Genomic DNA, 16,991 nt, shown 5'->3' on the forward strand with positions numbered 1-16,991 from the left:
GTCATTTTCCCATGCTCATATCATTCCAAACCTGGCTTTCTTTCTTTTGAGGAACAGAAGAAAATATATTTTAAACAATGCTTTAACATCCCCCCCAAAACAACACTGGACCACACTAACTTTCATCGTATGGAGAAAAGAAGTTTATAAAAAGCAGATTTTTTCGAAAATATCTTTTTTTTTGTTCAACAGAAGAAAGTCAGTCATAAAGTTTCGGAACAACATAAGGGAGATTGAATGATGCTGGAATTTTAATTTGGGTGATCGATCCCTCTCAGGGCATTTGATCATGGAGGATTATGACAGGTAACGTCACCAGAGCTGCTGGAAATAATGACAAAATGGAAGCTGTATGTGCTTGTGTTCACTAAAAAAAGCACCACCAATAACATAAACAAATGACCCCTTTGACAAAAGTTCTCTTAACTACCAATGTTAAAACTTGTGTACCATCATTAAAGCTTTGTGAACAGACATTAATTATTGAATGTAAAACTATTAGCCTTGGGCCAGTTTTATAACTACAGACCTATATAGCATTTTCAACTGAAACACCACTGATAGTGTGATTTAGTCAATATCTAGACTTAACCAGTGTCTGGATATCCATCTCGAAGCATCAGAAAATGAAGACAAATGCTTAAAGCACTATATCCCACCAAAAACATCTAGCATCACATCCAGAATTTGCATACACATGGAAAGTGCCGTTGTAAAGGTTACAATTGGTGTCTAAGTGCATAGATTTGGTCTCACATTTACAGTATGGCTTATTTGAAAGAGTCAAGGGTTGCAGAGAGAGAACTCTCATTGTCTCTTGGTGTGCTTGGAGTTGTAGTGGCTCCGCATGTCTTTGCGGAGACGGAACTTTTCTCCGCAAACGCCACAGATGTACAAATGCACATCCATGTGCTTCTCCAGATGTTCGCCGCTGGGGAAAATCTGGAAACACACCTGGCAGATAGTCTCTCCGGCAGACAGATGAGAGATCATGTGTCGCACGTGATCGTGTTTGAGAAATGTACCCTGCTCACACACGGGGCAGACGTACCGCGCCATTCCCTTGTGCATGTCAGTGTGCAAGCGCAGCTGCCGCTCGCGCAGAAACTGTTTCCCACAGGTTTGACAGGTGAACTGCTTTTCCTTGGTGTGCACAGTGTAGTGCTCCCGTAGGTGACACCTTTGGTAAAAGCCTTTGCCGCAGATCGCGCAGAAATGCTTGCGCCGATGGTCTGGATCACCACTGTCTTCCAATAGAACGGGCCGGAATGGCTCCTGCTCCGGACAAGTCAAAGTGTGCTCCACTGCAAGACTTTCACTTTCAAATATCAGCCCACAGAGTGGACAGCGGAAGCCCAGGTCAGCGCCTTCCAGCAAGCTTTCCTCCATAACCTCAGCATCTTCAAGTACAAGCGAATCCTCACCTGGGGAGTCCATCTCGGCCCCTTGGGGTTCACCACATCGCTCTGCGTGCTCCTTGCAGCTGCCTGCCTTTAATGAGCACTTGGCCGCACCTTCCACAGGCACAGATATGTCCCATGTGGCTGGATATGTAATGAGCAGACTGATCCTCCTCCGTCAACAGGGCTCCACACAACTCACATGGAATGCACGCGCCATCTTGCTTTTCTTCTTTGATCCGCTGCACCTTTGGATCAGAGATTAATAACCCTGTGCTTTGGCCCTCCAAAGCATCCATGGCAGATACTCTTGGCTCTTCCTCGCTGTCAAACTTCAGCTGGTCTGCAAGATTGTCTTTGTTTCACTCTGGTACGAACTTTGCAGCTCCCTACATTATGGTTGCCTACCTTTACAACTTTTATAGTTTCCAAATCGGTCTCAGAATCGTTGTCTCGCTCCACTTTAATGGTTATATTCCTGGAGAAGGTAGCTTTATTGTCCATGCCCGTGGCAACAGACCGGATCACCTTCTCTGTGTCCGGCTTATGGTCTGGCCAGTCCTCTTCAACGGTTCTGTGCTCATCCGTACCCTCTGAGGTTGAGCTCTCATCTTTTCCAGCATCGCCGTAAACCTCTTTGCTAACCTTGGGTGTCTGGAAAGCTTTACGATTGGTGCATGTGAGGATGTGTTCAATGAGGAGCTTTTCACAGCTAAACACAAAACCGCAATCGTCGCAAGTGTACGTACGGCCAAATCGAGGGCGTTCTTTCATGGCAGAGCTTCGGCCTGATGTTCTCTTCCTTAAGTCACACGGCTGGTCTACTACGGTCTCGGAGTGTGGCGGAGGGTGTGTATGACCACATCTTCAGCAGGCCTGACAGTTGAGATGTTAATGGTCCTGACGAGCAGTTGTGGTTGAGGCTTTGGGTGCGCATTCATTCTCAGAAGGGCTTGGTCGCTGCTGCTCAAACATTCGAACGCCGAACATCATCTTGCTTCCCCATCACGCTGGATGAGGACGGAGGAGCTTGTTGATGAAGAGGACGATGCAGAGGACGAGGGTGTCAGATTGGATGTTCGGATGTCTCTGAGGTCCTCAAGCGAGTCAGGGATGTAGTACATTTGTAGGTAGACCATAGATGATTTCAGCTCTTCAAATTCATAGTGATCCATGACGATTCGGCCAAGGTACATGAGCTGCAGGATGAGATCGAAGCATTCTGCGGTGATCTGCATGTTGCTGAGATCAAAAAGTGCAGTCCCCTGCTGATCCCGGATGAACATCATTCTGAAGTAAGAGCTGCAGGCAGCCAGCACGGCCTTGTGGGCCCTGAAATAAATGTCCCCTATAGCAATGCAGCAGTCACAGAGGAAACCCCACTCCCTTTGGTTGTTGAGCTGCTGCAGGACATGCTCACTGTGGCTTGGCCTTGCCATTACCCTGTAAGGAATCATAAAGAAAAACGTAATACATCAGCAAGACACACCTTTGAGGAATCTTTTTTTTCCCCTCTTACAGGCGCCCTTTGGCCATGACTATATCATGATAATATCATGACTATTATGTATTGATTTGTAAAATTAAGAGCTGGTCTAACTGTGGAATGGAATGGCATGCAAAGATCTCAAAATTAGGGATGTAATGATTCACTCAACTCACGATCCAACTCACAATTTTGATTTCACAATTCACGATTTTCTCACAATATACTTTTTTAACAATGACAATCACAAAAAATAATAATAATAATTTTGTGAAATTAAAATATAATGAAACTAAATTGAAATTTTAAAACAAACACCAAATCAAATAAGTAAGTTACACAAAATAAAAGAAATATCTTAATATAAAATATTGTGTTTGTGTCGCGGTCCGAGCTGATAAACGGTCCGCGCTGAGCAGCGCAAATGAGTAACGCAATTTAGTTTCGCTTTCGTTTGCCATTTGATTTTTCTCATATGCAACAGAATATGGCAGCACTTACGAGTTGAACAACATGGTGGTCATGCCATTGCGACTATTCACAAAAATTACTCGCTCCGGAAGAAAAAAATGGTCTCAAAATGGTCTTTGTCTGTGCTCATTACATTTCCATGCAGAATGAGTAGTTTTCAATCTAAGTTATACTGTATGATTTTTAAACCTGAAGCAAAAACAAAATGGTCTGTCTTTGGTTTTGTGAAACTATACTACATAAAACATATCTGAATAATACAAGCTGAACGAGATGTAGATTCACCCTCTGACAGCAGGTGGCGCTGCAGTGAACAGCAATGATACAGTGTTTCCTGGGTTACCACTGTAAACAAAGCAGAGCTTATGAACACTACTTTAATATGCATTGTTCAGAGGCAAGATGAAAAGAAAATATAACCGTAACCTTTCTAAAGATAGTTAGTTCCTCTCAGAGACACATTTATATAAACTCCTTCTCCAACTGTATCGTTTGGCATCTCAACTGATTTGAATGGTCACATATTTGAATCGATTTTTAAAAAGGCTCGCAGCTAATCTGTACATCCCTACTCAAGATAATTTTTTTTACAATTTGACTATTTTTTAAAACACAACATTTCACGATGGGAAACCCAAAAGCAGCCAAAGATGTGTGAATGCATTTAAAGCACAATAAAAACAATACAGTAATATTGTGGAATATTATTGCAATTTAAAAAGCTAAATTTTCAGCAGCCATTACTCTATTTTTTATTTTATTGTATTTATTTATTTTTGCCGATTTGGGGGTTCAATAAATGTTTATTATTATTATAACAGATACATACAGTTGTGCTGCTTATTATATATATATATATATATATATATATATATATATATATATATATTTTTTTTTTTTTTTTTGGAAACCATGATACTTTTTTAGGTTATTTGATGAATACACAGTTCAAAAGAAAATAATTGATTTGAAATCTATTGTAACATTATACATTTCTTTACTGTTACATTTGATCAATTTAATTTTGCTGAATAAAATACATTTCTTTTTCTTTTCTTTTTTTGAATCTTATTGACTGCAAACTTTGAATGGTAGTTTATGGAAGAAAAATCTAGATAAAATAGACAAAAATAAAATAAAATACGATATGTCATGTCAGTACTGGATGTAACACAAGCCTAAGTAATAGCCCTTTTGCCAGTTAGCCAACAAATATAAGTGGAAGATAAGACAATATTTTAATATATTATTAATGATAGTTTTAAATATTTTAGGTGTGATTATATTCCTTGCTTTATTATTAATTTTACAAATAAAAAAATTAAATAGGTTGCACTGATTTCTAACCATCTGAGCAACTCAGCAGGTTGAATTCCTCAAGGTCATACTTCGTCAATAAACTCAATTGACTGGGATATAATAATTAAAGGAGTCTAGCGAAATCTTAAGTTTATTTGCAAAAAAAATTATCATTCAGAATAAAATATAAATATCAGACAGCAGAAGATATAAATTGTGTTCATATAATCAATTAGCTTAGTAAGAGTTGGTTTAAATAGTACTTGTTTCCGTCGTTCAGCTCCATTTATAAGGCCAAACAGAGAGGTTTACATCCCGCCCTCGCGTTCTCATTGGCCTATTTTAGAGACAGAATCATGCGGGCGTTGTAGCTGTCAATCATACCGCACTTAAAAGTAAAATCAAACTACTTGGACAACATACAATAGATCTGACCATACGATTATCCTCAGGGACAACATTAAGTTTTTAAAGGATCTGTTACTTAAGAGACAGCAGAACAGAATATATCTAACCAATGTCGTAGGGAGATCTCTCACGCAAGCATGCAGTGCCACCCCGCGCAGCTTCCCGCACATACGCTATGAGCTTCACATTACTGCAGCTCGTGTTTACACGCAAAACACACTGAAAATACTCACCGGCGGTAATGGGCGCTAACTTGTTAGCGAACGACAGAATTCAAGTTAAAACACAGAGCGAAGAAGTTCCACCTCTCTTGCCTACGTCCAAACAAAAACTTAGGACGAGAATAGCTAATCTCGAGGGCGAAGCCCCTTCTGTGTAGCGCGGATGAAAGAACTTCCGCACAGCCGCTCTGCGAGCTCTATCACCGCACTGAGATCCGGCCCCGCTCACGCAAATCCAGCACGCCCCAGCACGCGCAGCACAGTGAAAATGCAACCAAACCATGTATGAAAATATGCTCTTCAAGACGAGCCCTTGCAGTAACATTCGTGCTGAAAACGAAATAGAATAATGTTACAATGCAGACGAATAGCTCATTTTCCACAATAACTACTTTCAAATCATTTTTTTATGTGTAGGCCTATAGATTATATATATATATATATATATATATATATATATATATATATATATATATATATATATATATATTATATATATATATATATATATATAAATCTTTCCTCTGTATTGCTGGCATTACCATCATGCCAAGCATTTTAGAGATCTGAATTTCTGCAACAACAAAAAAGGTTGTTGAGAATTGTAATTTCTTGTTTAAACATCAGAAATGTCACTATTTTTTTTACATTATCACAGCTTTTATAAGTCATAAACATGTTTTAGTTTAAAATGTACATTTTTACATAATTGCAATTCTCAATTAGCTATACAAATATAATAAAATATTATAATATTATAATATAATTATTAAAATAATTATACTTTTTTATATACATTCAAAGTCAGTTGACTGCTTGCTAACTTGTGTCCAAGAATTTATATATATATATATATATATATATATATATATATATATATATATATATATATATATATATATATATATATATATATATATATAAAAGGTCATTAGCCTACCATCACATGTTATACCACCTGCAACACTAATCGTAAATTAACACCATAACTGACACTTTAAACCAAAATCCACCTGGTTAGATCTTTATTGCATATATGATAAATGTTGGGAAACAGATACGTTTATTTTTATAATTATTATTTAAATTATTATTCAAATTGGTAAAGTTGTTCCTACATAAGTGTTTTACAATAAAACAAATTCACGAGCGCCTCTGAAGGTCTGTCAGACCATTTTGCAAAACTGGCTCTGCTCTCTCGTCTAGATGCACGTTGTCATACTTCATGCATTTCGGTTCAGTGACTTTTCCCACACTAGATAACTGCTATAGTCTATTTATATACATGCGCCTTAGTCTTCCTTCGACATAGAAGAACAAAAACGCAACGAACGTGCATGTAAGTACGAGCAAAGCGTTTGCATCGCATGTTTCCACTATGAGTGTGTCTGGACCAGCTAATGTACAGTACGGTCACGTGACGGATAACAAGCTAAGCCGTAAATCGCTTTTAGGAAGAACCGCGAGTCCATAAGAGAATTTTCCTGCTGCAACACACACGAAATTATAGTTGGTAAGAACACATTTTTTTGGGACCGTGTTAATGCATTATATCTGTGCGTTGGTGCATGCATGTTTTGTTGGCCAAGGTGCATGAAAACGTACACCGTTTCTTCGACAACACTTGATCGGTGTAGACCAGACGTGTGAAAATTACGATTCTGTCGTGGACAAATCTGGGATTCTGTACATGCAGATCACACAAGCATGAATTACATAGGCTACACGCTCTTTTGTGTGTTATCCATCCATTTGTGACATTTCCCTATGCGACGAACAATTGCTGTTTGTAAATGTCCTTTTGTGTAATAATTTTAAGAAATCGCTCTCAGTTATTGTGATCATGTCGACACACAATGATTTTAAAATGTTACACTGTAAACATTACAGACAAGCCAGTCGTTGAGGTCTCTCCGTTCATATTATGGAAAAAATAATAATAATACGATGACATTCTGCTGTAGATTAAGTTATACATTACGAAAAACGTACAATGTAGTTATTATGGATTTTCTGAATAATATGTTTTATGGGGAATGTAAGAATGCCATTTACCAAAGCATTGTCATAGTAGGTTTCACTGAGAAAAAAAAAAGGGAAATCCTATCCAGATGTAAACAGCTGGGTAGTCTCAAAAATGTTTAAAATATGATGTCTATTTTGATCGATAGAGGCCGCCAGTTACTCATACAACTAAGGCTCTTCAGAGACTCATTGGTTGATTCTGGTACTTGCTAGTTCATCATGTTAAGAGACATTTGGGACAAAAAAAAATTGTCTGGAAAGACAAAAAGGAGAAATCTAGTTTAAAAGTATATGCCTTGGTATTCATAGTGGTTTCATGCATTTATTATTATTATTTTTTGTGCAATTTATTTAAAAAAAAAAGTCAAATCTACAATATCAATATCAGTAAGTTTTTCATAGAGCTGCTGTATTTCACCTGAACAAAACATGATATAGGTAAATGCTAGTATTATTAATACCTGCTTATAACATACAGCAGAGTAAGCTAGTCAATTTAAGCATAAGAATTTATTTGTTTTGTCTTTGATTTTGTTAAAGGTTGAGATGGACGTGTCTGGCCACAGTCTGTTCCTTCTGCAGCAGTTGAACGTCCAAAGGGAGTTTGGCTTTCTGTGTGACTGCACTGTTGCCATTGGTAACGTATACTTCAAGGCTCATCGTGCAGTCCTTGCTGCCTTCTCAAACTACTTCAAAATGATCTTCATCCACCAGTCCAGGTTAGTGAATGTTTCTTGAAGACTGAAGGGTCACTGGTTCTGATTATCAAGTAAGCATGGGGAGGAAGTCAAGATAGATTGATGAATATTAAAGGTTTCATAATAATAATACAGACCAAATGTTTGTTATTAACCATACTTTAAAGGATTAATACATAGCTGATGTTATTTTTGATGACTTTCTTTTTCTTTTTCAGTGAGTGCATTAAGATCCAGCCTACAGATATTCAACCAGATGTCTTCAGCTACCTTTTACACATCATGTACACAGGCATGGGTCCCAAACAACCCGTAGACCAGGGCAGACTTCAAGAAGGTATCAAGTTCCTCCATGCATACCAGCTCTGCCACAAAACAGGTGAGGGTGGCCCTGATGCATCCTCTGAACCCCTCCGTATGTCCAACCTGTATGGCATCCAGATCTCTTCACAGTTGGCCAGTAAAGAGAACTCGGGCCTGAAGGCTGGTGGTTCACGGGACCCTGAGGATGGCCGCTCCAGCACTAGGGCTGATCGCACACATGGCCGTTTAGCTCTCGCAGTAGGGCTGGAGGGCATTACATCTGAACGACAGCCTCAAAGCTTCCGCGCCGCATCCTCAGTGGCCTCGGGGGATGACTCTGACATTTCGGCACGGATAAAACAGGAAAGAGCAGAGGAGGAAGAACAAGAAGGTGACAAAGAGCCTTGCTCTCTCTCCCCAGCTCAGGTGAGCCCCTGTCAAGCAGGTCTATTTAAAGATGGCCCTCTAGCGCTTTTATGCCCTCGGTGCGGTGAACGCTGTCTGTCACCTGAAGGCCTACAAGAGCACCTATTTACCCACGCAGCCTGTGCCCTCGAGCCTAGTGGTCTAATGGAAGGCCCTTCAGAGGACAAAACCAGGGAGCACAAGTCCCTAGAGGAGAGGCCTCCTCACAATGAGCGCATAGACTCTGGCAGTCTGGAGGAGGCCTTACGGCAGAGTCAGGCCCTGGCAGATGAGCTTGCCGTGGAACTCAGACGAGGTGGTGGGACTGGATGGAGCGGCAGCCCGTTGGCAGCCTTCACACGAAAACGAAAGATTGCCTGTGCCGTCTGCAACCTTCGCTTCTCGCAGAAGAGCCAGCTGCAGGAGCACATGTTCGCACATGTGGGCAAGCCACTGCGATACCATCGCTACAGCCGCTTCTGCGGGCAGCTGCTCCATGGCTGTGAGGGCCAGCCAGATATTACCACAACCACAGGAGAGGAGGCAGCCAAGGACACTCAGGATAACGGCAGCTCCTGCTACTCACTGGACTCTGAGGTCTCTCAGGAGAGTGTGGACGCAGTGACTGTGGAATGATGTAGTGTTTGGCATATATTCATGCAAACACTCAATGACTGTTAAAGGAATATCTGGATTTAGTACAAGTTAAGCTCAGTCAACAACATTTGTTGATTACAACAAAAATTAATTTCCACCTGTCCCTCCTTTTCTTTTTCTTTAAAAAAAGAGCAAAATATGTTACAGTGAGGAATTTATAGTAGACGTGAATGGGCATAATCCATAAATGTAAAAATACTCAATGGTTTAATAAGACATAAACAAAATATGTTAACATGATTTTAATTTGGGGAAAAAATATCTTACCTTTTCTGTGTAAAGTTGTATCTAATTTTACAAATTCCATGACATAAAACATAAAGCCTAGTGTGTGGAACTTCAGTTTTTACACATAAGCTGGAGTATGCGTACAGTGCTTGTGAGTGTGACATACATCATTTTTAACAGAATAATGTATATGTTTTTATTTTAAGAATAACATTTTAAGAATCATGTTTCTGCTTTTAATTCCTCCAGAATTGGTCCCCATTCTATTACATTCCAGTATGCCTCGCGGTTTTTGCTTTTCAAAATTGTCAAAATTGCTTTGTGTTAACATTATTCTTTACATTATGTTGATTGAGCTGAACTTCTATTAAACCCCAAATTTTCCTTTAACAAATTTAGTTTTCTGCCTCAGCACTTCTGTCCTGTCACAAAAGTCCTTGTCAATGTTAAAAAATGAGAATTTTGGGTTGCACTTTATTTTACAGTCTGGTACTAACTTGTATTTATAGTGTACGTACAGTGTATTTATCTACAAAAGTTCTGGTAACACAAGGTACAGTAACTACATGGGGTAGGGTTAGGGTCAGGGGTAGGTTCAGGGTTAGTACCTAGTTATTACATAGTTATTGTAATTACTGTAATAAGTACATAGTATGTACATGAGGAACAGGACTGTAAAATAAAGTACTACCAAATTTTGTTTAAAACTTAGTGTTGATGATTGTAGTGTTGTTGTATAATGATGTTGCTGACTCTTGGGTGACTGAACACTTTTGGATCAATTATATATTAAAAATAAGGATAAGATTGACAAGCTTGTGCGTGTGAAACTCAAATAGCACTTTTAAGTGCCACATTTGACCACAATCAAAATATTTATTTTCAGAGGCCTGCCTAAGATAATAATATGATTATTTTTGACCTAATGAGTGAAACTGAGCATATATTCTAAACAATTTCTTCCCTAAATGGAATTTACTATCCAAAACTGGTTCAGTGCCTTAGAATATTTTTGCCAAACATTTCTGTAAAGAAAAGCACTATTGCTCAGCCAGTTGAACCAAATCCAGCAGTCTTTCATTTTTCAAGTTAACAGTGAACAGTGCCTATTTGTGCAAAGTTGTCCAAGACGTCTACACAATCAGAATAATCTATCAAATGAATGTGTGCAACTGGTGCTTTTCTAAAAGCTTTTTGATATGTTGAAAGACTTTCACAAACACAAGAGTATAATACAAGTTTGCTAACAGTCTTACTACATAAATTGAGACATAACTAGAGAGATGGGACAATGCCACTGTAAATGTCTAATATACCACTTCCTGACAAACAAAGCAATGGCACATTCAGTCATGTTTCAAAAGCAGACAGGTCATTTTCAAAAGCTGAGACATGACAAAATGTTTTATTTAGAATGATCGATCAATTTCAAGACATCACTGATGGTATACATGGTTTCTTTGTGCTGTATTCGAACTGTCAAAGCACCACTTTTTGCAGTTATATCCGTTGAATAATAGAGGCTGGTGTACTGTGATGAGTATATTAAATCAGCAAAACTTGCATTCGTGTTATTTGTGTGATGTGTGTAGTGTATTTAAATAGTCCCTTTCGATTTCATTCATTATCATCACTCCGTGCCACTGTGTGATAATGTGTTTGGGTATTTTTTTTAATAAATGGCACATTGAATAAACTGTGTTTTATAATGCTTCTGCTTTGTTCACTTGTCATTGGTTTCATTGGCACTGATTAGGGATTGTGTACCCCAAATTAAAATTCTGTCTTCATTTACTCACCCTCACATCATTCCAAACCTGTTGTATGATTTTATACAGCTTAGAATGCAAAACATGATATTTTGAACAATGTTTAATGTTTCTGGTCTATACAATGAAAGTCAGTGGGGTTCATTGTTGTTTTGGTCCCGACTGACTTTCATTGTATGGACAGTAAAATTCTTCAGATGATGCTCTTTAGTGGTTTGCCGAAAGAATAAATTCATACAGGTTTGCAATAACATTGGGGTGAATAAATTATGACACAATTTACGTTTTGGCCAAACTATCCTGTAACTGACTATCTTGTAGTAACATCTTATTGCCACAAGAGAGTAGCATGTAGTCACAAAAGTAAACATTATCTCTGCTGCCAACTCTGAGTAATCATCTTTAAGCGTTTCTCCCAAGCTTGTTATGTACAGTATACAGTCTATAGTCTACAGTCTACATAACATCTAACAAGTTCACTGTAGGCTTCAGTCAGGACCTCATTTAAATATGAAAAGAACATCCAATGTGCACACCTGGGTTCTCAGACCACTTATTTTCATAAAAACGTTGCCCTTAATGTTGACGGAATGGAAAGGAGTTTTACACAACAAATCATTAGCATGTGGCTCAGTGCCTTCTCAGAGTCATGTGTGGGATATTCATTGCTATAGAAACTAGACTGCAATAACATGGGAAATAATATCGCAGTATAAAAAATAAGAACAATAGAAGGTAACATTAATGACAATATGAGGTTAATCATGCAAGTACAAATTTAAAGCATTAAAATTACATAAAATTACAAACTTTTCCACAATCTGACACCAGTTATTACAATTATCATAACAAACATTCCCAATGTTTAAACAGCCTGAAATGTCACCTGACATTTAATCATGTGAAAATCATCTTCTCTTTTTTCAGGTTATACACAGCTTTATTTATAGCATCTTACAGAAACATGAAACCATTTGCCGAATAAAGAATATGAATGTGTGTTTACGCATGGTCCAAACTTATCTGATTATGCTGCTGCTCGATTGTGAGTTGCTCCACAGCACCACGAATGGCTGCTTGCACCATAGAAACTGCCGTCTGAACCAGTAAGGGCTCATTACACCGGCTGTGGTCCAGTTCAGGAGACACCTTTACTTCAGAAGGATGTAGTGTGTTGTTTATTCTTAAATGTTGCCAGGACCCATTCATGGTAAGACCATCAAAATATGGTGCCTCATTCATGTTCTCTTCCTCCGATGAGCATGCATGCTCTATAGTAATCACTGGCCTGCATTTGACACAAGTTTTACTAGGCTTCTCAATTAAGACTAGCAGTTCACCAACTGATGATGTGCCTGCAAACTCAGAGTCGAAATTATGGCCACTGCAACACAATGGAGGAACCTCAGAATCCAAAACACTAGATTTTAACACCTGCTTTTCATCCTCATTAAAACTAACATCTTGGTCAGGACGTGTTTCCTTCACATCCGAGTGGCCAGCATCGATGTCTCTGTTAACGCTTACTTCTGCACTGAATGAAAATGTCTCTGGAACGCTTTTACCTTTTATGTCTTGTTCTTTCTTTCGGTTCTCTTCTTTTGTGACACTGGAAATGTCCAAAGCAGCCGCAGGTGATTGATTCAGTTGATCGGCTACTTCTGTGTGTGACGCACTGGAAGCATTACACTCAAACTGATCAATAGGAGATGCTTTCTTTCTTCTTGGAAAGATTTGGTAGATCTTTTTAAATGTCAAACCTTTTGGTGCCGTTATCTCGTGAAAAACCATGCTATTGTCTTGCTCTCTGCATCCCCTTCCTACATGTAGATTTACTTTGGATGTGGTAGATCTCTTAGAAATGGGCCACACTGAGAAGAAGGCCCTAGTTTTACTTTTCCCATTAGGAACTTCCTTGTTTGCACTCAGTTTATTCTCATCCATGGAGTTACACTTATTGTGTTGAGCTTTGTTTCTGTTCTTCTTTGTTTTTTGAGGATTCAAAGTCTCGTTTTCAGTTCTATCTGATTCCTTCATCTTTCCACATCTTAGGAGTGAGGAAAACGTCCTTTTAATGGATGATTTTGAAGTGCTTCTGGTTATTTTTGTTTTACTTTCCATATTTTCATCTTTGCTTTCACTCTGCTCCAATGTTACAAGAATTCCTGAGGTATCTTCTGGAGCAGCTGATCGGGATTCCTTCTCCTCTGAGGGTTTTTGAGGGCTGTGGTGGGTAACAAGTGAGGACTGATTTCCATCATTATCTTGATAATTATTCTCTGCTGTGCCATCACAACTTTTAGCATGTCTTTGCCTTCTCTGAGATCTACCTTCCAGTTTCTCCATTGATTTTGACTTCCCCAGCAAAAGTCTCGGGGGACCCGTCAGTTTTCTTTTCAAACCCACCTTCTCCTGACTACTGGATAATTCTGTCTCTTTTGTGGACATGGTTAATCAAAAAAGAACCAAAGTCAATAATAGTCCACACTGGCAATACTGGATCAATTACACAAGTGGGTGTTTTCTCCGTTTACATACTGTCAGCTTAAAGATGTGGCGATGCTGCAAACCAACACAAAACATCGTCTTGGTGAAGTTAAAGGTTTTCTGTATTCCACTTGTTGGTTGAAACATATGTATTACTTGATTTGTCTTCAATGATGAGCTTTTTGATATATTATTCATCTAAAATGTTAATCTTTGAGTATATTTTGGTCATGCTCATAGATGACACATGAGCTGTGCAATGTTTACAGCACAAACAACATGAATACATACTGGGTGTGACACCGGTGAAAAGTCTCTTTAAAAACATCCTTTAAATGAAGAATTCAGTAGGCGTTTTGCTAACAGGTGCTAACAGTAAAATTAAAATAAAAATACGATTATTACAAATAACTTTATTTCCCAACACTTTTTTAAAATGATAGGCTACAGGAATAAATATAGCTATCTCAGTATAAGTAAAAACTCGAAGACTATTCGGATAACACCATATTTTTGTTTGTGACGTTTGTAAATCTGTGACGAATGTAAACGGTCATTACTTTATCTTAATCTTAATGATGATAACATATAACTCATAACAAGTTAACTTTGATATAAAAAGTGCTACAACAACGTACGAATTCATGATAAGTTAAAACACCTACCTGTAAAGTGGAGGGCACCACGTAAACTATTTTCACGGATGAGATTCAAAGAGCGTTTATGAATCCCCTCACGGATCTGCGCGCTCGGAGACTTGAGCCAACACACAGCGTGTTACGCGCCTTTTTGTTTCCATGACGACCAGCAGATTGATGGTTAATGTGAGCCAGAGCCGTGAGCGTGCACAGCATCCATCCAATCAACACAGAGGAGCCTTTGCTAATGTGAACATATTATTGATATCCATCATTGCGACCATACACACTCGCCATGTACAATTTACTAACAAAGTTATATTTTCTATGGATTTTTTTCCTAACAAAATTCGAATGAAAATTCATATGCATTAAAGATCAAACAATAAATCCGACTCTCAAAACAACTGCTCAAATGAGAAACCAATTGCTCAAATGCAATTTCATTTCCTCATTCGTAGAAACATGAACTGTATCAAAAATCAAATAAAAAATAATTTGTATTTGATGGGCTACTGTATATATTTTTTCATTATCAACCCAGTATAAACCTGTCATAATTAAATCTATAATTCAGTTCTGAAATCATAAATCAAATGCGTTTACACTTTGTCTAGATGATATTTTATTTTTTAAATAAAAATAAAATATTTTAGTGATGGACATCAACAGAGAGAGACTACACTCATTTTCTAAAGAATATGTTTTTTAACATCCATGGAATCTTTCCATTCCACACAAGGTTCTTTGTAGCGGATATAAAATGTCCACTACAATGGTTAAAATGTTCTTCACACCAAGAAAATATTATTATTATTATTGCATCACTGCAAAAACTTACAGAATCTGAGAAAATCAAATCTGGCTTTAAATGAAATGTCCATAATGAGCAGATGGCACACAGAAATGAATTCTCATTTGGAGGCTTGCTTGATGTTTGCAAAAGACATATGTGCAAATATGACCTGTTATACCCAGAGTCTAATTTATAGTAGATATATATACTGACATAGAGTCAGTAGCAGACATTTCCTTATGGACCTTTTAGTCGGACAGCCTTTTTACCATTCAGGCATGTTTTAAATTTGTTCAGAAGAGGGATTGCCTCTTTCATTCAGGATATATATAACAAGTCTTGACATCTCACGTATGTAATATAATTTCAAGCTCAAAAGCAACAATGCTAATGGTCAGTGACGTGAGGTCCCAAAGGTCTGAGGAAAATATGCCCTTGAAAACCTCACCAGAAAATAAAAAATGTACTCAACAAAGCTACCACAAAAGTGTATTAAGGGCTGGCAGTGTTTACTCGGGTTTCACTTGAATAGGCTGCCTCATACTGATAAACCTGGTGGCAATGTCCCGAACTAACCCCTGAATCAAACAGGCCAGATGCACACTCAGTATCCCACTTGGCAAATATGTCTTTATTTTCATGGTGACAGACCCATTCAACATTCATTTTCCAACGCAAAATGTGCTAAAATATGATAACACCTTTTATTTTAGGATTTTCTGTAAGTGTAACAATGGTGTTTAACATGTTTATACACTCAAAAAAATAATTAACCCCAAAAGCTAAAACTTATTTAATTCAATTAGATGTCAATTTTCCATCCAATGTAATCACATAAATCCAACGCAAAAGTTAATATTTGTTTAAGCTTCACCTTTTCATGTTCAGTTAACGTAAATGAATTAAATACAATATATGAAAACTGATGAACTGTGATTTAAGCTTGTATAATACATAAACTTTACTCATTTTCAATAACTTATTGTTACTTGCTTTATATAAGCACCTTACATTTTCTTAATTCTATTGAATAAATGGACAAAACATGTTACATTTTCAAACCTTTATTGTTGTAATTGAAAGTGACAAAAGTGAAAGTGACGTGACATTCAGCCAAGTATGGTGACCCATACTCAGAATTTGTGCTCTGCATTTAACCCATCCGAAATGCACACACACAGAGCAGTGAACACACACACACACACTGTGAGCACACACCCGGAGCAGTGGGCAGCCATTTATGCTGCGGTACCCGGGGTGGCAGTTGGGGGTTCGATGCCTTGCTCAAGGGCACCTAAGTCGTGGTATTGAAGGTGGAGAGAGAACTGTTCATGCCCTCCCCCCACCCACAATTCCTGCAGGCCCGGGACTCGAACTCACAACTTTTCGATTGCCAGTTCAACTCTAACCATTGGGCCGCAACTTCTCTATTTTTATAATTTTAGCTAACTTGGCAGGTCCTCAACCCAACCACAAGCTCCACACTTCACCACAACGGTAACTCGCACAAAATACACTAATATAAAGTCTTTTAAAATGCCCATATAATAGAGCATTAGACATGAAAAAGTCTCCTTATTATCACATTTTACTAAAAACTGCATAAAATAACACTTTATTTCAACATTTTCTCTCCCCATATCCAGTCCTGTGCAAAGCATGATGGGAAGTGTAAAACTTATTTTGAGGTACTTGATTGA

At 38.1% G+C, this 16,991-nt stretch overlaps 2 protein-coding genes and 1 pseudogene across 3 annotated transcripts; 1 reads left to right on the forward strand and 2 right to left on the reverse strand.

The window, feature by feature from the left end:
- Positions 1 to 20: 20 nt before the first annotated feature.
- LOC113062892 (zinc finger and BTB domain-containing protein 1-like) lies at positions 21 to 5,315 on the reverse strand (annotated as a pseudogene).
- Positions 5,316 to 6,452: 1,137 nt separating this feature from the next.
- LOC113062893 (zinc finger and BTB domain-containing protein 25-like) lies at positions 6,453 to 12,278 on the forward strand. 2 transcript variants are annotated; one of them, XM_026232955.1, is made up of 3 exons: positions 6,453 to 6,624; positions 7,851 to 8,029; positions 8,227 to 12,278. In XM_026232955.1, the coding sequence occupies exons 2-3, from the start codon at positions 7,857 to 7,859 to the stop codon at positions 9,350 to 9,352; spliced, it is 1,299 nt and encodes a 432-aa protein (XP_026088740.1). In that variant the 5' UTR covers positions 6,453 to 6,624; positions 7,851 to 7,856; the 3' UTR covers positions 9,353 to 12,278. The 2 variants fall into 2 exon arrangements, with proteins under 2 accessions (XP_026088740.1, XP_026088739.1); XM_026232954.1 differs by lacking the exon at positions 6,453 to 6,624 and adding an exon at positions 6,631 to 6,798.
- A 22-nt stretch (positions 12,279 to 12,300) lies between these two features.
- LOC113062895 (uncharacterized) lies at positions 12,301 to 14,628 on the reverse strand. The gene is made up of 2 exons (XM_026232956.1): positions 14,523 to 14,628; positions 12,301 to 13,932 (listed from the first exon to the last, which is right to left on the reverse strand). Exon 2 carries the CDS (start codon positions 13,816 to 13,818, stop codon positions 12,373 to 12,375), a length of 1,446 nt encoding a protein of 481 aa, XP_026088741.1. The 5' UTR covers positions 13,819 to 13,932; positions 14,523 to 14,628; the 3' UTR covers positions 12,301 to 12,372.
- Positions 14,629 to 16,991: the final 2,363 nt, after the last annotated feature.

Source organism: Carassius auratus, chromosome 45, assembly GCF_003368295.1.
Source record: "Carassius auratus strain Wakin chromosome 45, ASM336829v1, whole genome shotgun sequence".
Taxonomy (NCBI): Eukaryota; Metazoa; Chordata; class Actinopteri; order Cypriniformes; family Cyprinidae; genus Carassius; species Carassius auratus.

Bases quoted from the DNA above. Each gene is read 5' to 3' on its own strand.
- LOC113062895 (XM_026232956.1), bottom strand. From the start codon at position 13,818: ATGTCCACAAAAGAGACAGAATTATCCAGTAGTCAGGAGAAGGTGGGT.
- LOC113062893 (XM_026232955.1), top strand. From the start codon at position 7,857: ATGGACGTGTCTGGCCACAGTCTGTTCCTTCTGCAGCAGTTGAACGTC. The intron at 8,030-8,226 runs GTTAGTGAATGT...TTTCTTTTTCAG, and splicing joins ATCTTCATCCACCAGTCCAG to TGAGTGCATTAAGATCCAGC.